Source organism: Calidris pugnax, unplaced genomic scaffold (assembly GCF_001431845.1).
Source record: "Calidris pugnax isolate Ruff unplaced genomic scaffold, ASM143184v1 scaffold44, whole genome shotgun sequence".
NCBI lineage: Eukaryota > Metazoa > Chordata > Aves > Charadriiformes > Scolopacidae > Calidris > Calidris pugnax.
The window spans coordinates 4,801,694-4,826,731 of NW_015094506.1; the positions used below are offsets into that span (position 1 = coordinate 4,801,694).

Below are 25,038 nucleotides of genomic sequence, written 5' to 3' on the forward strand. Positions count from 1 at the left end.
GGCATAGTTGTTCTTTCAAAAAGTAGTGCAATGTGGCAGCAAACCCTTGTCCTCCCAAGCCTGAGCTCCTGCTCCTGCAAAAGGCAGAACCATGTGTTTGGAAGAATGCTGAACAGCCTGTGATGTGCACAGTCAATTGTGCGTTGCTGTACACAGTTCCTCATTGTCAAACTCCAGTCTTTTTGCTAAAGAGCTGCTTACACTGCTCTGTTTTACAAAGCCATGATCTACCAGCCATCGTGGCAAGCAACTCAGCCAGTTTAGTATTTACGGCGTTGAATTTCTACCACGTTAAGTCATCCTGTGGTAACCTGAATCACAAGAGCAAGAAGATGGAGAGAGGAATCCAACTGCTTTCAGCAGGGATGTGATTACAGCATCATAGAATGGCAGGGGTCCGAAGGGACCTCTGGAGATCATCTAGTCCACCCCCCCTGCCAGAGCAGGTTCACCTAAAGCAGGTTGTACAGGATTGCATCCGAGCAGGTTCTGAATGTCTCCAGAAAAGGAGACTCCACCACCTTTCTGGGCAGCCTGTTCCAGTGCTCTGTCACCTCAAAGTGAAGAAGTTCCTCCTCATGTTTAGGTGGAACTTCTTATGTTCAGGTTTGTGCCCATTACCTCGTCCTGTCACTGGGATCACTGAAAAAAGACTGACCCCAATCCTCCTGACAACCCCCCTTTAAGTATTTATAATTGTTGATACATGATCTAACCCTTGCCTACCTGCAAGGCCGGGCAGCTGCTCCCTGCCTTCCCCTGGGGCGAGAGGCCCTGCCTCTCTGCGCTCTGCTTGGTCACGGTGAGGACGATGTGGGTCCCTGTGGAGTCGGTGATGAGGGTGGGGGGAGGGGTGCCCTTGATGAGGTCGCTCAGGGCGCTCCCTTGCTGGCCAAGGAGAAGCCGCGGGCTGTGGGACTGGCACGGCGGCTCTGCTTCCGCGGCTGGCACCTCCTGCTTCACCATCACGGCTTTCTTTGGCACTGGGCTGGGGTTCGGAGTGTCCATTTGGCTAGCTGTTGGTGCAGGGCTGAATTGGTCTGTTTGGCCACTGGATTGATTTGCAAACTGGCAACTCAGGAAACCGTTTTCACTCTTCACCTGGGTGCCAAATGCTGCTGGGTTGGAGACAAGGGCTGTTCCTTCTCCCGCAGCCGCTGGGGCCGGTAATGACTGCTGAGAGCGCTTCTCCTGCTCCAGCTGTAGTCTGAGCATCTCAACCAGCTGCTGCTTCTGCTTCAGCATGCGGGTGAGTTCCTCAATCTGCTTGTCCTTCTCCTGCAGCATCTGGTCTTTGTCCCTAACTTCTGCATCTCTGCTGTTACCGGTGCTGCACCGCTCTGACCTGGGCGCCGCACTGACGCTGCAGGAGGCAGACTTGGAGCTTTCTTCCTTCACCAGGAACTGCACTGGAGACGCCTGCAAGGTGAGCTGGGTCAGGGGTGAAGTCACCATCTCTCCAAAGGTGTCTCCGGTGGCCGAGTTCTCATCCCCTGTGCTTATTTGTGAGCGCTCAGAAGGAGTTGGAGAAACAGGAGGAGTCGAGCCTGTGCTGCCAAACTTCATCACGCCACCACCGGTGACTGTGGCCACGACTACTTCTGCTGGTGCAATGCCAGTGGTGACCAGGGCTGGCCCCGTGCTCAGCCTGGCAGCCGGGAAGGCTACCACCACTTCGGCAGCTTTTGGGATGACAGCTGCTGTGCTGGGCTTGGGAGCAGGGGTTGTTTGGCTGCCTGCACCATTCTGCTCTTGATAAGCTCTGAGACGCTCAATCAGACCCGTCTTTGTGCCCGAGACAGGCAAGGCCCTCAACTTCAGCTCTTGCTTCAGCTCTGCTACCTGACACGGGGAAAAAAATGAGGGCAACGTTAAGAGAACATACACTGTTTATTAACAGCTACCATAACCATGGGGCAAAGGACTAAACTGACCCTCCTCCAGGCCAACAGACCTGTCCCTCAGGTACAGACTGCAGGGTAGCAATGCCAGCTGTTATGACTAACTCCTGACAGTCCACCTCAGCCTTGCTCCGGGGCAGCACCACCGTTCAGTACTGCCCTCTCCACCAAAAATGGCAAAAGGGGCTGTGCAGCTTCACAGGACATTTACCTTCATCTCATCTAGGTTGGCAGGGAGAGGGCCAGGCTTGCCCACTGCAGCGTTACTGTTCTGTCGCATGAGCCCGCTGGAACCTGAGGATGCTGAGGCTGCGCTGCTGACCGTGGCAGAGAGATTGCGCACGGCAGGGGCACTGGCACCGCTCTGCTGCTCGCCGGGAGGCCTGCAGGGAAAGGAAAAACACGGGCATCAAAACCAAGGTGGAAAGGCAGCGGAGACCCTCAGTGTCAACAATCACATTCACAAACATCTGGGTCGCTACTGTCACTCTAGACACTAAAGCACGCCAGTGTCTTTGACTAGATCCATGCTCCTTACCCTGCCAACCAACTCACTTCAGCTGCTTTGGTCTGATTCATCTGGCACCGGCCCTTTTTGTGGCTCACTGTAACTTACAGAATCATAGAACAGACTAGGTTGGAAGGGACCTTTCAGATCATCAAGTCCAACCATCAACCTAACACTGACAGAAACCACCACTAAACCATGTGCCTTAGCATCACATCTACCCATCTTTTAAGCATCTCCAGGGACGGCGACTCCACCAGTTCCCTGGGCAGCCTGTTCCAACGCTTGACAATCTTTTTGGTGGAGAAATATTTCCTAATATCCAATCTAAACTTCCCCTGGTGCAACTTGAGGCTGTTTCCTCTTGTCTTATTGCTTGCTCCTTGGGAGACGAGACCAGCCTCCCCTCACCTCAACCTCATTTCAGGTAGTTGTAGCGAGCCTTTTCTGCAGGCTGAACAACCTCAGCTCCCTCAGCCACTCCTCAGAATTGAGTGTGTTACATCCAACTGCAACATCTCACACCCAGAAGACAATGTCTCTAATAACGGTTCTGGGGAAGCGAGTGCTACCTAAGAGAGAGCTGCCACTTAGGAGACATACTTTGGTGGAGCTGGCAGGATGGTCTGATAGTTGTAGTGCTGCTGCTGCTGCTGGCTGAGGATCTGAAGCTGGAGAAAGAGCTGCTGCTGCTGCAGTATTTTGGCATAGGATGAATCCATGGGAGGAGCTCCCTTGTCCTGCTTTTGGTCCGGAGGAATATACTGATGATATTTAAGCTTCTTGACTTTCGGCTTCAACTCCTTGGCTTTTTTACTGCGCTGAGATTTTTCACTAGCAGACTTGGGCTGGCTTTGCTATGTAAAAGAAAAGGAGGAAGCGAATAAGAATGAAAACATTGAAATAACACCCCATGTAAACGAGAACACGTACAGGAATTTTCTTTTCAAAATTCTCCAGATTTGACCTCAGGGCCTTTCCATGGTTCTCTAACTCAGGCAGCAGCACAGTCACAGCACCCACAGCAGCTCACACTGCACCATAACGCAGGTCATCCTTCCATTATTAGCACACCAGACCACTTGCTCATCCAGCACAGACACACTGGCTCTAGTTATGGAGAATGTTGATTGTTTCAAAACATTTTGCATTCAGGACCCATTTTACAGAAGGTGAATACATCATGGAACAGAAAAACCTATTAAATACGTTACAACTAGCGTCAGAGGAAGACACTAGTGAGAAATAAGCTTTCCTTCCTCTGCATCTGTTAACACAATATTTCCAGCTCCAAGCCTTCTTCAGAGTAACCATCTTATCTTCCTTCAGACCACAACAATGAAGAAACCAGCCAAAATAGTACCTTGATGAGCGTTGGTGGGGGCTTGGCAGCAGTAAGAGCCGCTCCATTGGTAAGACTGGGAGGCAGAAGAGGCGGAGGTGGCAGAGGCGGGGGTGGCTGTTCGGGTAGGAAAAGTGTTTCACTGGAGTCTGCGCTGATCTGCAATTGGGATGTACCCTGCAGGGACAGAAAATGGCATCATGAATATACATACCAGGAGGGAAACAGTTTAAGAGAGTGCAGGACGTGTCCGCTTACAGGGAAGCAGTAGAGGTTTCAAGTCATGAATTAGACTCCTTTAACCCACTGCTTCAGTTGTCCCTGAGAAGCAGCACAACTTCCTAGGGCAGAAAAGGAATCAAAATCCCACACCTGTGTCTCCCAGCTTTGCCTGCCAGAATCAGTCGTGCACCAACACAGGCGGTATCACCAAGGCATGACTGCCCCCCTTCCCCATGTGGCACCAGCTTCTGAATAAACAGAGGACTTAACCAACAACACGCAGAGCTAAGACCCCTTGTGAAATCTCACAGACTATACCTTTTAAGGATCCCTCAGTCTCACTTTTTAGGATCCTCCGCCACAAATCAACAGTAGCTGTGGAGCTCTAGGGCACTGCAGGAGGCCACCACATTCTCACCTGAGCTAGTGACGTGCCAGTGGTGCTAGGGAGAGGCTCACAAATCCGGGAGTCCATCGGTGATGGGACAGACCCCTGGGACTCATGGCTGGCTGGCTGCTCTGGGGAGAGGGCATCACTGCTGTCCTCATCAAAGGAGGAATTGTCTGCAACCTTTGGGTAGTTCACCTGTCCAACTAGAAACACAAACATCAATTGTGGTCTTTAAGGTGGACTAAGAAATTATTTGACTTGACACTAGATGTTTCACAAAGATAACGAAGGCATGGAGAGAGTTAGGTCTGAGCTGGTGAGAGAACAGAGCCCAAACTGGATCAGTTTTGAGTGTTTACATTCATCACTGCTATCAGTAGCATAAAATGAGGCAGACTGGGGTGAACCATTTCCCTTGCTTTTTGCCAGACAAGATCAGGAAGTATAACAAGAGCTACTTAACTCTGCCCAAACCCAGATCTGTGGCCCGGCTTGTTTTGATTATCATTTGGCACCAAAGAAGACAGTGCAAGGTTGAGTCACAGTTTCTTGGGTGTTCATCCTATGTGGTGGAAGGTAGAATCCCTCTTCAAGACAGAATCCCAAATTGTCCTCTAGTCTTATAAGCAACAAGGACTATAGATTAAGCGGTGACAGTCAATGCTAGTAGCATTCCTATCTACATGTCCAGTAGATAAGTTCACTTGAGTGTACCTCGGTAACGAACCAATGTTGTTTAGATTACATTATCTCAAACTAACCTTGGTAAGCAGGAAAATGCTATCATTTGCACCTAACATAAAAGCAGCAGAAATCCAGAGAGATGTCAAAGCCAGAAGGAAGCCACATCCCTAATGCTCTCCAGTTCACAAGTTCATTTTTTCTCTTCCTCAACCACATCTTGTGCAATAGTGAAGGCAGGCTCTCCCCCGACACTGTCCTTTTCCTTTTTCATGAAAAATATTCCATCTTGCTCACAGTTGTGTCCCATTTGTCTTTAAAGTAGCGGTGCGTGTTTGAGGGGATGAATAACCACAGACGCACACAGACCGCTCAGTCTGGGGAGACGGGCAAAAGCTCTGCTGAGGCAGTGGGAAGGCTATTCCTCAGCATTCCTTTCAGCCCTTGGAATGGCACTGGCATGATTTACATCTGTTCTAGTTTATTTTTAAAGGAGTTGAATCGTCTGAAGTTTTTAAGTTCACAGACAGCTTTTGTTTCATCCCACCTGTTTATATTCTGTCTCCTCTCCCCGATCTAAGTCAGGGGGTTCTCCCTGGCCAAGGTTGCTGACATGTTATAATGAGAGAGGGATTTTTAAGGAGAGAATCTAAGGAATGCAATCTTCAACAGTCTTTCAAGTCTTTAGGGTACGCAATTGCTTTTCACGTTATTCTGGGATGTCCACACTCCCTATAATTTATTGTCTATCTGGGCCAGAGGGAGTCCTGCTTTTTAGAATCCTTGGGGATGAACGGCTGTGATTCTGAGACAGGGAAACAAGACCAACGATGGGACTGCGTTCCCCTAGACAGGCAGGAGAACTGACAACAAACCACAGCCACCTGTGGGAAATGCCCTCAACACAGACCCTCCTCTGGACATACCTATAATGGCTTCCTTCAGGCTCGATTCCACAGGCAAGATGTTCTTCTCTACCAGCTCCATGGGACCTGGCCTCTGCGCTATCTTCTCATTGAGGTCATCTGCCAGTCTGGCTCTCTTTAGCTTCAGCTGCTTTGCCTGCAAGGAGGGTTCAGCTGAGGTCTCTGTTCAGGGGAGAGTAAATAAAATGGCATCAATCCAGCAATGGTCAACCTATGCACTTCAGCAGTACTTTACTTCTGTTCAGAAAGGTAACTGCAGATAACAGCAGATAACTGTAGAGGAAAATAGTTGCAGATAACAATAGATAACTATGCACTGTGAAGATATTACAGACATTATGTGTAGTTATGTTATAAAGGTAACTACAGTAGTCCTTGTGACTCTAGATTAGGTAAAATTTACTGTTCTCAAACTGATGTCACCCAATTCTTGTTCATCTTTTCCCTTTCAGTTATGTCCAAAGATGTGGCACTCAGCAGCCACATAGCACTCCCTCTCTGAGGTGCTTACTTATTAATTCAAATCTCCCTCACTCCTTGGATACAGTCTTCCCTTAGTAGAAGAGCAATCACAGTCATTCCATTTCATTGTTGCTCACAAAACTGCACACTTTTGAATTCACATAACAGATTCTCCTGAGAATCTCCATGCAAGCAGAGCTGAATCCCTCCAAGAAATCCTCCAACATGCATGATCTTTTGCATGCTTCTAACTGAAAGAAAAACTTGGGGCCAGAGGCAAAATAGAAAGCAGCTAAGTAAGTAGTTACATTAAGTTTATTGTTGATGTTTTCCTGTGTAGCACGTGCCATACCTTCCAGAATGTGCATCCTAACCAGCTCTGATCTCTCTGGCCGGGACCGGATCTTCCGTTTCAGATAGTCCTCTGTCTGCAGCACAAACAGACAAGCAAGAACCAATTTCAGTTGATCAGACACAGGAGTGAGGTAATCTTGGACAGCACAAAAAAGAGAATCAACCATCTTTAGTTGTTACTAAGATCTAAATAAACACAGAACAGAGGAGGGACATATCTTCTGTCCCAGAGCACCCAGAGAATGAGTTTATTCTAAAGATGACCTTCTACTGTACAGCACTTCAGTATAAGGGTGCACTGCTGTCCTGCAAAACAGAAACTGGGAAGGACTTCCTCAAAAGCTGAAGCCCTCTTTTCCCCTTTTATCCAACACCATTAACTTGTGTCAGGGTGAAATTCAAGACATTTATTTTTACATTAAAGGTATATGCCCTGGTTCCATTGTTCACAGCAAATACTTTCGTATACTGCTGACATTCAGGGCTGACTTGTGGTTTGGGCATTCTCTTATTTGTTTAAAGATATGTTACTTGTTAAGCTAAAGACCCCATGCACTCCCTTGGCAGGCAGAATCTAATGCTGCAAAAAGACCCATTTAATTTCCAGAACTGCTTTCAGCTCCGTCTTTGGAGAATGAACTGCAGAGCAATGGACAGAGATGACCCTGTCCAGACTGAGCACGTCACCCTTCGCACACCCCAGAAATCGAAACCTGGGAGCGGTGGGTAACAGACTGGTAAGTACTGGCCATCAGAATGGGCCTTCAGAGAAATAAATATTAAAGTCAATCAGAAAACTTGCTCAAAACTTGCACCATACTTGCTCAATTGACCACACCAAAATATTAACTTAATAAGAAGGTTGTAGGAAATAAGAGGAGGAAAAAGCAAAAGCTGTTGGGACACTGGTCTTAATGCAAAGTCCACCATTCCAATCCTTCCACAGAGTTTAAAGTGCTAACACTGCCTTGCTGTTAAATAACAGCTGTTATTTTAAAATATAAATAAAATACATATAAAAATAACAGCTGTTATTTTTTTACTTATGTTGCTTTCACTTTTAAAACAAAACTTAGCCCAGCAGTCATAACAGGTTTTATTCCTCTGCATGCTAGTCAGAAAAATAGCTATCCCCAGAGGCCTTTTGAGGAACAGAAATCATCAAGAAACCCCCCAGTTAGCAAAGGTGCCACGTGAAGTGTGACGTCTGGCTTCCTCTTTCTACAGAGCCAGAAGTTTGCGTGATTTCAGTGTTACAAGATTTTGTAGGGGATCCTCTCTATTAAATTTTCAATTTCTAATGTTCTAGATAAAGAAGTGCACGTGCAGGTAACAGGGAACCATACACTTTCCTCAAAGGTGGAACTGGCTCCACACGACAGGGGTATTTAAGGGCAAAACTGACACCATAAAAATGTGAAGTATATGGACAGTGAGGAAGAATATCAGTGACTTCTAGAAAGAAGACTTCAGAGGAAATCCAGGCACCATATTCATTGGGTTTTAGGCACATCTGGTTGACTGAGGGTTAACCACCACCACATACAAGCTAAAGAACACCCCATCCAATACACCTCTGACTGCATAGCATTGTGTTACATCCAGAATATGAACGATTTCCTTCTGCATCTCATTAACAGATACAGGATCCCCAAAACACAAGACATGCTCCTGACTTCCCTAAAACATTAAAGAGCACATTGCATCTTACCCTGGCCCGCTCCAAACTCCTTCTTTGTTCATGAAATGCAGCTGGACTTTTCAGAGCTGTTGAGAGAAAAACATTCAGAGAATGAATTAGAATGATGGAAGTTCTCTCACCGCACGTCCTTCCAGGCCAACTAAGTTAACAAATACACCGCAGCAACTGCCTCCTGCATCTTTCAACACACTGGACCAGATCTTCAGCTGGTATAAAGCGATGTGACTTAACGTACTCTGTTTGACAGCACAGGAGCTACAGGAACTGACCTGGACTTTTGTGGGCTACTGAAGAAGGTAATACGCGCTACACTTCTAGTTGAACTAATCACTGTTCAGAAAGTTGGGTCCAAGAATATGAGTCAAATCCAGCCCCCCAATAAATGCCTTTTACAAGCTTCAACATAGAGTAAGATATCCAGGACCCTTAAGTAAGGGAATGGCACTGAAACATTGAAGAGATACATGAAAGGGTTGGAAGGATGGAGGAGGATCCTAATGAACTGTAAATCCTCTTTACTACCTTCTAATGTCAAAGGAAGCTACAAGTCTTTCCTTAATCTGCACCTGTGTTTTGTGTACATGGAAGGGCTGGTTGCAAATTCTGCAGGTCCACAGGACATATATATTGTTCCATATAGGAAAAGCTATCGTGAGAACAGGAATACTTGGACAGGAAAGTATATCTGTCTGTTGACAGAAAATCAAGACTTGAGGAATTAACAGCAGCTCTCCATATAACAGACCTCCTCGCCCCCTCGGGCCCAGTATAAAACCAGAGCCAAAACGGATCATGTTTTAAGAAACGGATCCTCTGCTGTCCAGGACCGTACTAACCCTGGAGGAATCTCTCACTCTGCCTGGCTCCTCTGGAGCACACAAAGCTCACGTCCCACAGTAAAACTGGAGAAAGAGGGTGACATTAATTCTAACTCAGCTGTGGTTAATTGTCATTAGCTCCTCACGGTTTTCCCGAGTCCCCAAAGTAGCTTATTTTTTAAAACAATCACATTGTGGCTTGTATTCAGAACTAGCTGAAGGGAACGTTATAATTTCTTTTCATATTTCTGAAATACTCATATTTAAAACTGCCTGGTGAAGTTTCTAAATTACCATCAAGCTAAACAGCAAAGTTTAAAACAGCTTCAACTTTAAAGGTAAGTTGCAAGCCTTCTGAAGATGGAAATGTAACAGTTAGAAACTCCAAAGTATTGCATCTAGGTCCTATGAAACATAGTCTACTTGTATTATTTTTCACTTAAGACCAATGATTAAATATTTCTCAAATGTAACTTCATAATGGAATCTCAAAAGACTATTGAAAAATAAAAACCCTTGCATAAATACAATGTAAGAAACTATTTCGAATGCATGTGTAGGTTTCTAACCTCTTTCCTACAGACTAAAACGGAGTAGCCAAAGACAAAGCGTTAAGACAGACACACGTTCTGTTAAATATAGACAGAGTCCCTGTAAGTTGATATCAATGAGGTAAAAGGTAGAATTTAGTCCACATGCCAGGAATTTTGAACAAACCAGGGCATAGATGGGATTCAGACAATAAAATTGAATTTATTGTAGAATAAATTAACAATAATTGAAAACTAACCATAGTGAATGAGTATACAGATCCCTACAATGATGAGGCAAACAGTTCCCATTCAGATTAAAGATAGTTTCATACAATCTGAGAGAAATCACCAGAGAAAGTTATTCAAACTGTGAAATGGGAGCACGCTGATTGCACTTTGGGATAAACCAAAGTAAGGGTAGAGAAATGGTTTTGCAATAGCCACAAAAATAATAGAAAAAAACTTCACTGGCTAGCTGGGACATCAACCCCTGGGGAGTCCAACCATCACACTTCAATTAGGAGCAACTGACAAATAATATTAGGAAATACTCTTTTCAAGTCGCATGAACTGCAAGTGAATATGCACGCCCTTGAACTTAAACATGTATTTCTTTCATTGCATGTGCATCACAGAAAAGTGAAACAAAAGTTCAAGTACACTTGGGCAAAGATTCCATATGATACATAAACTGGTATAAAAATCTACCCTGGAGACAAGCGAAGCAAGCTTCTTCTTGAGTCTTCAAAAGCTCTCTGCCACCGGAATGTGCAGGCACGGCAGTAATTCTTTACTGTCCTCTTCCTGCCTACCTCTGCCGTCAGTAAGAGGCAGCACATGAACTTTAAGTGACATTTCCCTGACCATAGCAAATGGTCAGGAAAGCCAAGTGCAGGAGTTCAGCTGATGTCACAAATAGTCTGAGAACACTCTTGCACACAGAAGAACAAAGCAAGAAGAAAAGAATCCCTGAGCGATAAAAAAGAAAAACTCTCCCCTCAAACACATACACATTAAATAGTAAGTAATGCAAAACTCCTACAGGAAGAATCTTGTAAAGAACAATTTCAGTCTCTCAAGATTAGTCCTTTGGAATCAAGCTCTGAGTTGTAGCTCTCTGCTCTGGCAACATGACAGAGGACTTCATATTCGACCTCCGAAAATGTCAAGAGGGCACAAATCCTTCAGTGCTTCCCTCAGCAGTCCAGGACGGGGCTGACATGTCAGAAGAGGGTGTCTATTGTAAAATCATACTCCATTCAAAGTCAATAAAGCCTTGCACATTTTTCTGGCTTTGAAAGGACTACACAGCCCAGAGCTGTGGAGCAACTCTGTTAACTTTACTATAGCAAATGGGAAAAAAACAAATTCTATGAAGAACTCTGGAGCAGTAAGACTCTGGGTAAGCTCCATAGGAGTCCCATAATGCAGATATGCACCTTTTCCAGCTCCTACTACTGCCCTTCCCAGCCCCTTGGCACTGATCCCTGCAAAACTATTCCTGCCCCCTCTACCCTTCTGGCTTGCTCACCTGAGTGCTGCTTTATCCATCCCACTCAAAATTACCCATACTGACAATGCGCTGCTGTTCTCAGCCATATCAGCTACTCTGGCTCATTCTCACGATGTATGCAAACGAGCAGCTCAGCTGGTGGGGCTGAGGCAGTGGTAACCAGGTAGACATGGGATAGCACTTCTGTCCACCAACACAGGATTCACAGCCCCTGGTATCTGAAACAGCAGATATAGCCACAGAAACTAGCAACGAAGAAAGCCCACTCATCTAATGCTTTCTGAGTGCTGAGGCTGGATAAAATATACTAAACTATTCCTTAGAGTACTTAGTCTAACCTGTTCTTGAAGACCTCTCATGAAAAAATGCAATATTGTTGCAGAGAAATTATCCCAGTGTTCAGATGCTCTAATTAAAAACCTTTCTGATGTCTAAGTTACACTTCCCTTCCTACAATTTCTACTCATTATGCCCTGCCTTACCTGCAGTCATTGCAAACAATTTATTCTATTCCTCTTTGCATCTATGCCTATATATTTGAAAAATTTGTTTTTCCTACAGTCTTCTGTTATATAAAATGACCAAACCAGTAGTTTTAACCTTCCCTTATAGATAATATTTCCCAGGCCTTTGCTTGTTTACTCTTTTTTGGACTCCTTCCATTTGATCTCCATTGGGTAGATATTCCAGCCTAAGCTACACCAGCTTTTACAGAGCTAAATGAGTCTTAAATAACACTTCTTGGGTGTATATGTCCCAATCAGTTTGCCTTTTTTTGTATACATAAAATGCATAACATATTCACTTGCGCTTGGCTCACAGATCATGAAAGGTCTCCAATCCTCTTCTGCAGAACTGCTACCTAGCCAGCCATGCTCCAACCTCAATTCACACCGTTTTCTCACCAGTTGCACGTGCCGCTTCAAATTGTCCCAGCTTGCTTACAAAAACATCAGGCAAGCTTGTGTCAAGCACATTACTAAACCCAAGAAGTGCAAAAAGACATTTAACACTGACTTCCTGTGAAGGCAGTTCATCGAATATTTAGTCTGGTGGTAGATCCTCCATGTCCCACATATTTCTGCCCTGCCCTGGATGCCCTAACTGTACTTGTGTGGTACACACAGGGAGCTGTACTAGGGAACTGTGACCATAAAGTATCTCCAGCACCTGCCCATGGCCCTTGCTCCTCCCCAAAAAGAGGTACTAGTTAACTCGGTTTGAATCCTAGGTCTGGCTAACTGGGTCGCCAGCTTTGCTACCTTTGCCAGCAAAGCTTTGGGTGAGCCCCTGATGAGAACAGACTACTGCCAGAGGGAAAAAACACACTTGCCAAACTACAACAGCAGTATTAGCTGTTGAGAGTTTTTGTTCTCCACTATATACACACAAAAAAAATTACTTTACATTTCTCTGCTACTGACATACTTGAGAAAGCAGAGTTAACTTCTGCGATGGCGAATTTCAGTTAGGTGTACCTTTTGCCTGCCTTAGTGATTTTGTTTCTACATGATATGTGCATGGTGTTTTCATCATCAATAAACTGCCGTTACACTTTCTGTCCTTGTTCCTGTACCTAGGCCTGGGAAAAGCATGTTAACCCTTGGTGATGCTGACAAAACCGTTTGTGGACTCAGATCACAGTTGTTTTGAAAGAGTAATTTTAACCTGGATCAGTGTGATGGTTACAGCACAGCTCCACAAATAACAGCGTCAGCAAAACCGAGCAAAAACTGCCTTGCCAGGCAAAGTCAGAAACGAGAGGCTGGGTATAAAGTGCTACAGCAGGAACCCCCCCACTGTTGAACCGCAGCCCCTGTGTCTTCAGGTTGCCCCATCTACCTTGGGAAAACAGCCTGATGTTACAAATGGCCAAACAAGCACTAAAAATGGCTTAGTGATAGAAGGGACAAGAGCATCACCAACAGGGTTTGAGACAGCACAGTCCAGTAGGTGCCCTTCTGTACCATACGTTTGTCCCACTTGGACAATCATCCAGCAATTTGCAACATCTACTTTTAGAAGGATGAGCTTCACCCCTCACCTTTAGATGACTGGCAGCAGGACATGATTTTCCTATCACAGGTGGGATAGCTAGCCAGGATCTCATGAAACTCCTACCACATCCAGCTAGTTGTTCAGTCTCTCTGCTACTTGTTGTGGAGCATTTTGATGCTTCATCACCAGAATTCCTGAAGCATTAGTATCTTTGTGGTCACACCCTTAGCTACCACAAGAAATCTCCCTGGAGATCAGTGATGCAACTGTTTTGTGTCTCCACCCTGCTTCAAAAATGTTTGTAGCTATACATTGCAAGTACTGTCCTTCCATCTGACCCCCCCCCCAAAGCTAAGCAGCAGCACACAGGACCATCTATAATGATGCATACCTTTCTATACAAATCACAGAGATGCAAGTTGCTAATCTTTGCTTCAAAGCAATGTGTTAATTCCTATGAAACAGGGTCCAAAACTGCAATGCATGAGTTCAGTGTTCCCTCACTCCAAGCCACGTTTTGAAGACGGCAATGTATGGGTGAAGGGAGATATTGCTGCAAAGCAACAAATTGGTGCCTCTATAAACACAGTGAATCAAGGCCCAGGAAACAAACCTAAATCTCCAATATAACAGCAGAGACAAAAAGCCGGACAAAATGGTTCAAACACTTCTGTTCAGGGTTTATCCTGCAGAATACAACAGCAAACTGCAGCCTTGCATAGCTTTCAAAGACAGTCATATGCAGATCTTCAAGTTCCTGTTACCTAGTGTGAGAAATAAGTGGAATCAGAACTAATTTGAGTCACTCTAAGAACGAAACACTGCAGGAAAAAGGGGCTGACCCAACCACTGAGAAAAAGAGGTCAAAATATCTGTACACCCTGCATTTGCTTATGCAGCTGACAGAAGATACCTAGGTTTGCAAGGAACCAAATAAAGGGAAGAAAGAAAGGGTAAAAGGTCTTCACAGGCCCTCATGATCTCAAGGGTTTAGGGGGGAGGAGAGGCTGCAAAACCTTCTGCAATTGGTAAGATCCCTACTGGAGGCTATCAGATGTGTAGGCCGACAGGGGAGACGGCACGTGAGCTTTCCTTCACCACAGTATCTAGCTCAACACAGACAACAAGGGGATATTTGAACAGCAAATCAGTTGGCCGGACAACAGTCAATGTTTCTAGCAAGGCTACTGAATCAAGTATTTTGCTGCTGTTAGATCAGTTCCTAAAGGAAAGCTAAAATTTTCCTTTGCTATGACAAAGAGGTCTTGTCAAACCCAGCCTCAGACATGCTGACTTAATTCAGAAAGGCAGAAGGCCTTCTGCTGCAGCCATTCACCGCCGCCCTCAACCAAATTCTGGTCTCTCTCTCTTGTTTACTATGCTTTCATAAAAGATGAGATAACGTACTACAAATAGACTCGATGACTTCCTCTGTCAGTTCAGGGTGGGGCTTCCACCCCACAGCATTTGGTGTGTAGCATTTGGTAAAGGGCACAACACTTGAACCACAGATTAAGGCAGTTGGCACTTTCTTCCTCCCTTCATCTCCACCCCGCTTCCAAAAATCATCTCTCATAGGATGGAAGAATAAAGTACCCAAAAACTGGGTCACATGCACAGAAGGAGCCATCATCTTGCTAGTGGGGCAGTATCAAAGAACAGTATGCTCGAGAAATATTAAAAGGAGGTGAGAGATACACAGGTGATAGAAAAGAGATCTCCATCAGCACTCTTTTCTTGTTATGCAGCTCCAGGGAGTTTCACATCTGGTACACAGACCTGATCATACTTGAGAATTATTGCTGATTTCATACCCGTGGCATTGGTGAGAGTCCTTGGATTAAGGCTCAGATCTGAGTATTAAGTTAAAGAAAAGAAAAGAAGCCACCACTGTCAAACTGTTATTATTCTAATCCCAAAATATATAAAATTAGAAAACTCAAAATTAAGATCGACCTAAAAAAACCAATCCAAACATTTTCATGAAGGTGGGAAAAACATCTTTGGCACCAAAACAAATGGAGCTTTGCCCTTCAGCGACACCTTTCAAGCACAATGTCGTAGTTTTTAAAAAATTACAAGTGTTTCTGGACTCACACTAAAGAAAGGCTGGAAAAAGGTTCTTCCCCATATTGTTACTGTTGCCAGCACTAGCGAAGCATGGCATTACAGTTATAGTGCTACGGCTTTATGCAGTCTTCCCTGTTAACGAGCTATTCCAATCAATAGAGATATAGCACAGAAGACAACAGTCAGATAAAGGCCATGTTAGCTGGACTGTTTGGTAAGTCTCAAGCTGTTATGGAGCCAGAGCTGAAGAAATCCTGCCTCCCTGACACCCAACCTCACAGAGCTACCCCTTCTCCTGCATCAACGCTGATGAGCCTGCGCACCATACAGGCTCACAAAGCTGATGCTCCACAAAATAGCCACTTTCCAGCTCCCTGAACTGGACTTACCCTGGTTGCTTGAACAGGCATGTTGTACCTTGCCTCAGTTCAACTCACCATGGAGCCACGCACCAGCTGAGCTGCTTCCAACTCCTCAACTAAGCACCTCTCCAGAGCCCACGTCCATAGCTCAGCAAATCTGTCAGAAACTTTATTATAGTGGTATATCCTTCATGATACAGCTGAAGTGTAAGATTTTCATTAGTTCTCACTGTGTGAAAAGTCTGAAGTACGGGAACATATACAAACATGCAAAATTATTGAGAAAAAGAGCTAAGATTTTTCAAGGCCCAACACTGAGTTAATTTGAACGCTAACAGATAGGTTTAATTTTTCAGAAAGTTCCCCCTCTTTAGAAGCAAAATGGAAGCCGTTGCCTATGGTAAGAGTTATCAGATCTATGGATGACTATGGCTACAGTTTTGTGTCAAAGAAAATTTATAGCAAATACAGATAGTATAACCCCCTCCCTCCATCTGCAGTAACTCTTGGCATTCAAAAGACAGCACATAAATCGTAAACTGAAAAATAAAAAGATAAAAGAAAGCTTCATTACAGTTAGGATTATGCCACCTCCGAACTGAAGAGGAAAAGGGAGACAAGGAAATTCTACTGAGAACCCTTTGATGCATGCATTCCTAGACCAGACTTGATGCCTGCTTCTTGTATGGATAATCGCCCTTTGCAAACTCTTCTGACAACTTTACGCAGTGTCCAGACTAGGGGAGGTGTGGGGCCATGAGAAGAAAAAGGAGTGACCATTCCCAGCCAAGAAGTAAGAATGAGCCCGAGATGACTGTGGGAACACGAAGGGGAAAAAGCTGTATTACATTCCAGAATTTAGTCCCCTGAATTATTATGCTTCTCTTGCAACCAGCAGAGTTAAATCTTTTATCGTTGCAGGGATCAAGGATGAAATGCAGCCTATCAAACCCCTGAGCACAGCTTTTTCTTTCTACAACTTCAGAAAGGGCAAACAGCACATTTCTGTTACTAACAATGAACTTTCCTACTCCAACCATGACTCATTAATCACACAAGATATAAACACATGGAAAACAAACACAGACAGCTATCTAAAAATATAAACAAATCAGGTGCAGTTATTAGGCCCCTGACAATGAGGCCCTGGGCTTAAATGCACTGACTCTTTCTCCACACAAAGCCTCAAGGCTTTGAAATTGTGCTTCAAGAGAAGAGATCAAAGTCAAAGAAGCAGCAAATAATTCCTGGGGGACAAGTTACAGGCAGATGATCAAATTAAAATAAAACCAGTTACAATTTCTGTGCTACATGCCACAAACAGAAATGCAGCTGCAAGTGCCCTCTACAGCTTTTGTTTAAGATACCTGCTTAGTGTTCCAGCCTTAACTCTCAGAGCATGACACCAAGTATATCAAAAGTCTTACTGCAACCTCTATTTTTGAGGTCCCATTCTGCACACAAAGAAGCAAGAAGTAGCAAGGTTTTGGAGGTTAAATGGAGTATTAAAAAAAATTGTTATTATTCCTAGATCTTAAAGACTTGACAGGTTTTGACATTTTATTAAACAAGTCTGGGAGTAATGACATTTACAGTCCATATGTTTGTTTTTAACTCCTTATCCTAAATGAAAGTACAGTTTCAGCTTGTTTCGGGGAAAAAAGGTATGAAAGTGAAGCAGTCACTAATGGGCAGAACAGCATATGCTAGATGGCAGGGAAGTAAAAATTTCTAGTTTTGTTTTGTTACTATAAATATATCCCAAAAAACTATAGGGACTATCACTACAAAGACCTGATATGTAAAGTGTCGAGAACGATGGGAACACGTTACCCAGCTGAGAGAGGCAAAGCAGGAAGAGCTCTTTCGAGGTGTTAAAGTAATTGGTTTATCTGCAGTTCAAAGATAACTCACAAGAGTCTTGAAATGTCAACTGTGTAGCCACACTGCAACGCTTGCCACAGAGGCACAGCAGTTCATCTTCTATCCTAGCCTTTACGTAGAAGATAAAATATAGTTGAAGCATTAAGAATTGCACCTGAAGTCATCAGCATGTATGCAGAAAGGTTCCTGCCATGAAAAATACTACACATGTAGATAACGGTGTATGTTCGGACAGCTCACTCCCTCTCCTTTCTTTGACATACATCAAAGGATGCTCCTATTTCACAATTAACAGTTTAAAAATTAAGACAGCTAGGAGTTTTTCTTGTTTTATTTTATATCAGACAACACTTAATATGTTCTACTGTAGCTATGGTTTTTAACAGGAACCAGGAGTTCACTACATCCTCAAAGGACAAGTCTCCTTCAACTACTGTCCCATATACAATATTGACAAGTGTCAGGTTTAAAACTGTCAGCTTAATAAGAAAATATGAACATGAAAAAGATATTAAATATAGAGCTATGCAATGAAGTTGGAAGTGCACAATTTTCATCAACCAAATTATTTTTTTTAAATTGAGAAGTGCTTAGACTGTCAGGTAAAGGCTAATGCAGCAATATCATTTTTAGCAACCCTACACAAACATAAATGTGGATTTATGGTGAAATTTTGGGGTTGAGGTGTTAAAGTCTAGAGACATGGTTTAACTTTAGAAGCTCACAGGTGGCAAGCAGTTCAATTCTTGAAATCAGTATCTTAAAGATGCTTCTTTTCTTGTGATGGTAGCTGTCCTGGATGCAGAAGGCCAGGTACAAGCTTTGCCTAGACGATGATTTACACTGATATGTCAAAGCATAACCTGTGTTCTGTATCCTCAAATCACTAAGTGTACCCAGTAAATGGCAATTCCTTTAGAACTGATTCTAAGCAATGTCTCACAGCCCCCTAAAATTAAGCAAATACTGCACTTTAATTTTATAACAAAGACTAAGTTTTTTCTATTAACCTTGCGGCTACAAAAAAAAATGCAGCAAGTGATATGAGAGGCCTAATGAGATTATAATCATTAGACTGCTTGCTGTATTACAGTCATTCCTAATCGCGTGCCATGTTGTGATTGAACTACAGCACACTCCCTTTGTGTAGTCCAGAGATAAAATACACTCTCTTCAGCAGAGTCTGAAACCCATCAGCACAAGATTCACAAATCTTGTATTCCAAAATACGCTCAGGCAACTAAGAGGCTGCACCTCCAAGCAGAAAACTGTATTGGAGTGTTGGTAACACAGACCTATAGCACGGAAACACATCAGTGCCTGTAAAAACAGCCACAATAGAACAGCAGTGCAAACTCCACCCTGTTTGGATTCTGCATCCATCCACACATTCTGCATATATCGCATCCTGGAATGCAAACGTGCAGTCAGAGTAGCTGGATGTGAGCACAAAAGCTGGCAAACATCCAACGCACTGAAGCAAAAAAGAAGCTCCTGGAAATTCTCTGCTGTACTGCAGCCACCCTCCTTCCAGTTTTCAGTCCAGATGATGCCCTTTTCAAAGGCTGCCTGTGTCACCTTTCAGATATTCACAAAGCAGTGCTACAGAGCAACACAAGGCACGTTCCCAGAAACGATCTGCTACTCCTGTTTTGTCTGCTTAGGTGAATCTGATGGTCACACCACCAGCTTTCCTGCAGGATTCTGGCACATGACAACCTTCTATGTTTGCCTCTATTGTGTGTTTGCAGCCAGACGTCCAAGACCCTGATCCTGAAGGATAAAACAATGGGCATGTGAAGCTTTAAACCGTGCAAAACAGAAAAAGCAGGAGATATTTTGCAAGGCAGAGTACTGCTACGTTTTCCAAATGTCTTTCCCTTAAAATTTTTTGCTGCTTTGGCATGTCTTTGTACTCAGATGCAGGTTAGCTACTGTTTTAAACATTCTTTTCAAGGGTGGAAAATTGGGTGTTTAATACTCCCCCAAAAAACCTTACAATAGCTGTAAACTTTAAATCCAACACTGTAGAAATGGACAGCATCTTACTGTTCTTCTACAGTCTGACAGAATTCAAAGAGCTGAGCACAGACAGCAGTTTTTGTTTAGCTTGCATTTTATGAGGACGAGAAGATGAAAATCACCTCTGCATAGCTACAAAAAAATGCAAATAGCAAAAAAGCTTGTCTATTGGCACTATCAGAAAATAGGCCAAAACCTGAATAAATATGAAAACTCATCTCTCTTTGTTTTAGATACTGCCCTTGTAGCTCAGATCACAGGCACATCAGATGTAGATGAAGACTTGCTTCCCACCTCTTCTCTATGGACAATTGAGAATTTTAATCTTCAACTACTGAATCCTGCTGCTAGTAAGAGGTTACACAAAATGATAACAGAAAAGCAAGAAGAATTAATGAAGTCTAAAACCCAATTATTTTGAATCCTCTGTCACTGCTTATAAATGCTTTATTTCTTACTACAATACACTAATCTTCTAGTGAAGCATAGCCCTGTAGGTGGCTGGTGGGTTGGAAACGTTATTCAAGTGAGATTAAGTGTACTTGGTAAAAAAATGTTGAAACGTTTGCCTTTCCTCTCTACCATATAAACAAAATTCCACATGGGGACAAAGTAAGCAATTCCCAGCTCTGTTCTGAAAAAGCAAAGCAGGAGTGATGTGACTCTCACTTTGATGGGACACCAACACGTCTTCTCCCACTTCTCAGGTTTAGTGTGTCAAAAAACCTTGTGCTGATGGAAGCCTGAAAGACTTCCATCAGCAAAAGTTTCTCATTTAGGGCACCAAGCTCAATCTAAACACCACGTTAAGACTTGGATTGCAGTCAGGAGAACCAAAGGTACCAAAGTGAGCTTGCTTTTAATGTTAAACATTTTACTTCACTGATTTTTGCACACCTGTTTGCCTACAAGATCCAGGAACTGATCTGTATGAAAGACTAGTCTAAACATGTAGGATAGCACATTAAGATCAAATCTGCACCGAGTAACAGTTGATGCTGAGGAACTGACAGCCACACTCTGTATGTGAAGGTAAAACGGAGGCGGTGTGACAGACAACGTGCAGTTTAGTCCCATGGACTGAATGTATAGTAGCTGTGTAGAATATATTCCAGTTTGCTTTCATCCCAATTTAATCCAACTCTCAAACTTCATTTTGTGGTGCTAAGCAAGGTACAGTAGGCAGGGGCAACCAGGAGCTTCACTTCAAAGCACCTTCCTGATGCAAGCTATAATGCTAATGTAGATACAACCACAACTACCGCAGTTCCTTCAAGAGTGTTAATGCTCTCTAGGCGGAAAATAAAGGCTAGAAGCCAACCGGCATTTCACATGGCAAGAGTGCTCCAGCTTGTTTCATTCAGCACCAAACCATCCTCTGGGTTTCCACTTTTATATTTCTGCTAAATCATCAGTAAGGGCTGTGTGGGGCTTGGTTCCTGACCAGCAAACTCCAGAGGGAGACACAGGGCTCGGTATAGCCATGTCTAGTAGAAGATGACAGAGGAACAAGATCAAGTACCTAAATATTTTCACAGACAGGAGGTACAGGGCAGAGAGATGAAAGAATACAGGATACCTACACATTCCCAGTAGAAAGTAAAAATGTCTGTTCTGAACTGCTGAAAGTAGAAGCAACACGGTCACGGCTTTGAGATGCCTTAAGGAGGAACATGGCCTCTAGTCATCCTCTGTACTTCTCAGGTTAAAAATGGGACTTTTGCTTTAAGTATCACATTTTATCTCGCATCTGATCTTCTCATTAAAAATGGTCCAGGCAAATAATGTTTTAAACATTTCTCTATGTGTGATTATTTCCAGTTGGCAGGTATAGCTAAATGATACCATGACTTGAAGGGAACTAATTTCAAATCATGTTTAGAACAGATCTGCTGAAGTGTTTTTTCACCATTGCAGAAAGGCCCTTTTCATCCATTGCCAATGTTTTCACAATGACATTTCACTGAGCATTCTTCTTTGGTCTGTCATAAAATTCACATGTAAGAGACATAAACGAAGCAATGAAGGGCACAAGTCTGCAAAGACTAGTTATTTAGGCTATATTTTAAGCAAATTGAAGACTGACTAATTACTCTGGGTGCCTTACTTGAATTACTTGCAAGGCCCTCATTTTCAAAGGGCCTGTAAAACAGACCCTTCTCAGGAATCACAAGTTTGGCCAGCCACACTTTGAAGAAAGCCAGTACAGAACATAATCTAATGCAGTATTTGCATACTTATCCACCTAAAGCAGGAGGCCACAAAGAAGTCAGGAACATTTTCTTCTGGGAAGTGTTAGTAAAAGGGCACAGTCACTGGGACACTAGTCTTTCACCCAAAAGCAAGTAAGTGTATTGGGTAGAACCACGTATACAAGTTCCCCAGGTAAAAATAAGAAGACAGGCATGATGTACTATATCCAGACAGGACAATCTTTCCTTTTTGATTTGGTAATAGAATTTTAAGTAGGGGTCCCTGAAACATCTTGAGTATGTCACTGCCTTCCAGAGAGCCACTTCAGCTGACAGAGTGCTGCTGACGGGTTCTCTTCATTTAGAGAGAGAGCTGACAGCCTAACCTTACGCCTTTAGCAAACTCTAAGTCACATCACTGTGTCATATTACAGTGTGCACGTCAGAAATAGAAGGACTGAGAAACTCCTCATTACTACACTGTCTTCAAATAAAGTTTGTGAAATGGGGGAGGGGAAAGTTTTTGAAAGAAGAAAACATATACCTGATCCATTGCCTTTAACTAAAGCTGTTAAGTGAAACTGAGATGACCTCAAAAATAAACACTTGCTCTTTGGTCTAGCTTAAAGTTGTTACCTGTAAGTTATCTAGTTCAGAGGTACCAAAGCATGACAGCACTATTTGTCAGATATCTTTTTGCATTTTGGGGGGAAGAAGGGGAATAAACCAAAAAAAAAATCCTTCTCCAACACTATCCTGACAGTGAATTTATTAAAGCTTGGTATTAGGGTACATCCTGTGCGTCCACCCAGACAAGTAGAAGTTCTCCGTCTGCAGATTTTGCCTTCCCCTGCAGGAAGGAGGCTGGCTGATGCCCACAGGGCTCTTTCTAGCTATGTTTTCCAGCTACATAAAGCATGGCCCCCTGGTTAACATCTTGTATGCACTGCTTGTTTTCACTCAGTTTCATGAAATATGTGCATACAAAGCTACAACTGCCTCAGAGGTCTGGGGAGCTGACAAACAAGAACAGAAACTGCAGAGGCAGGAAGCCTGTTAAAAGAGTGATTACCAGCATGTGTGAAGTATATAAGGCACATCTAACATAACGTGTTCTCCAGAAGACTGTTCTCCACTCTGATGAAATAAAAACATTGTTTTGGAGTACACTTACACTTGGAGCCATTACCCTCAGTATCAGAGGTGGCCTCATACCTAGAGTAACAACACTTCAAAAAGACCCAATTGGGTGGGACAGGGTGTGGCTCTTATATATGATGTTTTTCATGCAGAAACAGAGAATCCAATCTTTCAAATCATATGTGAAACCATTCTCCACTCAAAAAAAACACGCATAAAAACACGAAGACAGAGTTTAAGTGATACTTACGCGGCATGATCCCTTGGCTCACCAGCTCCTCCCGTGTGCGTCGCTGCTGGAGCTTCAACTGCAGCACTGCACGACAGCAGAGAGAGGGAAGAGAAGGAAACCCATCAGTGTAAGAAACAACTGAAGAGACATTCTCAAACGCATCTTGTTTTCTTCTTTGGGTGCCAAGCCACTAAGCGAGCAGCAGAACCAGGAGACCCCCCCTCCCACCCTGCAGCACTGCAATTGCAGAAGTGGCCTTCAGCAGTCAGGTTTCCGTATTCTGCTGCGGGCAACAGGCAGAGGAAGTTGCGCAGGGTCTTGGCAGGGTGATAAAAATCCGCAAAGCCAGGCTTGTTTCTCAATTCTTTCTAGAGCACCAACTTCTTTCCAAACCATTAATATTAAAAAACAAACAAAGAGAAACGCCGGCTGACAGTCCTCCAATAAACACAGAGTGACACCCCAGCTGCTAATGACTCCTGAAAACTCTAATTACCATGTGTAGATTAAATTGATATGACAAAATTATTGGTCATTACTCTAAATTACAAGGCTGATTTCCTTCCTCAACTCAGAAATTCACCTTCAGAAACACCTAATGAAAGTGAAATATCATGGATGTATCTAGAAGTGTCCTTGTGCCACAGCAAAAGGAATCCCTTATCACTAGTATTTTTTCCTGTTTATTTTAGAGTAATACAACTTATGCATTACCTGTATGAAATGCAATTATATTTTCCTAATGCAAATCTCTTGAATAGTCATAATTTCAACATTTAGATTATAACAGCAGTTTCCCTTTAAACTACACAATCAAAGCAATATTCTAGAGATTGTTCTTACAAAGACAGCTTCCATACAAAAGGAACCTTACAAAACCAAAGAAAAAAATCACATGTGTGGGCACACACACATGTGCACACACACACGTGCGCACGCTCACATCAATTTAGGACAACCTGAATGAACATCAATAGATAGTGAATCATGCCTGCAGTCAAGCCCAAGCCCCTAAGTACACTCAACACAAAATCTTATGGAATGAACATCATGGCATCTTCCCTGGTTTCATTTTAATTTCTCTGTAAAGCTTATGTCCATTGTACAGTCCACATAAGAGAAGTCCACACAAACATAGTAGAATCACCAAAGATAGTCCTTGTATAGTCCAACTATACAATTTTATTATCACCCTTATGCTTCCTTTCTCAAGGAGTTTTCTTGTCCAATGCATTCATTTCATACATTATATCCAAATTTACACTCCCTAAAGCAGGGATCAGAAAATGCAAGGAGAAGATGCCACTTCATCTACTTAAGCACATTATCACGTTTTACCTGTTCCTTTCAACCTCCTATTTGCAGTTTGCATTTGACTAAGACACATCTTCCAGTAAGGGTTCTGGTCTTCATATGAAGTTAACAACAGGTCCATCTCTTCCTTGGTTGGTTGCACAGTGGCTAATCACCATCACTTAAATGCACACTTAATTTTTCACTTGGATTTTTCTAGCTTCCACTTCCCTTGGATCTTGATGTACCTTTATTTGAAAGGTTTATAACAGTGAGAATATATTTCCTACCTGTGGAGGTACTTCTGTACACACAGTGCAATCAAGTTACCTCTCTTTCTTAAGCCAAACTAGGATTTCTTAATATATGCACCCTGGGCAGGAAACTACTTCCTTTATTACAGAGGAGGAAGAGAAGGAGGCAGGGTGTACAGAGCACCGTGCTAATTCTGCGTGGGATCAGCCAAGAGCCAAAGAAAAGAGGAGGGAACAC

The 25,038-nt window shown here is 43.4% G+C and overlaps 1 protein-coding gene across 1 annotated transcript in view; it reads right to left on the reverse strand.

The window, feature by feature from the left end:
- Positions 1-25,038, reverse strand: part of MKL1 (megakaryoblastic leukemia (translocation) 1) — a 117,475-nt gene that overhangs the window by 7,243 nt on the left and 85,194 nt on the right. The window contains exons 5-13 of the mRNA XM_014963286.1: positions 23,272-23,337; positions 8,499-8,554; positions 6,786-6,861; positions 5,972-6,133; positions 4,392-4,567; positions 3,773-3,928; positions 3,013-3,266; positions 2,113-2,284; positions 727-1,842 (exon numbers count right to left, since the gene is read on the reverse strand). Coding sequence (XP_014818772.1) covers positions 727-1,842; positions 2,113-2,284; positions 3,013-3,266; positions 3,773-3,928; positions 4,392-4,567; positions 5,972-6,133; positions 6,786-6,861; positions 8,499-8,554; positions 23,272-23,337 — 2,234 coding nt within the window. The remainder of the gene's footprint in view (positions 1-726; positions 1,843-2,112; positions 2,285-3,012; positions 3,267-3,772; positions 3,929-4,391; positions 4,568-5,971; positions 6,134-6,785; positions 6,862-8,498; positions 8,555-23,271; positions 23,338-25,038) is intronic.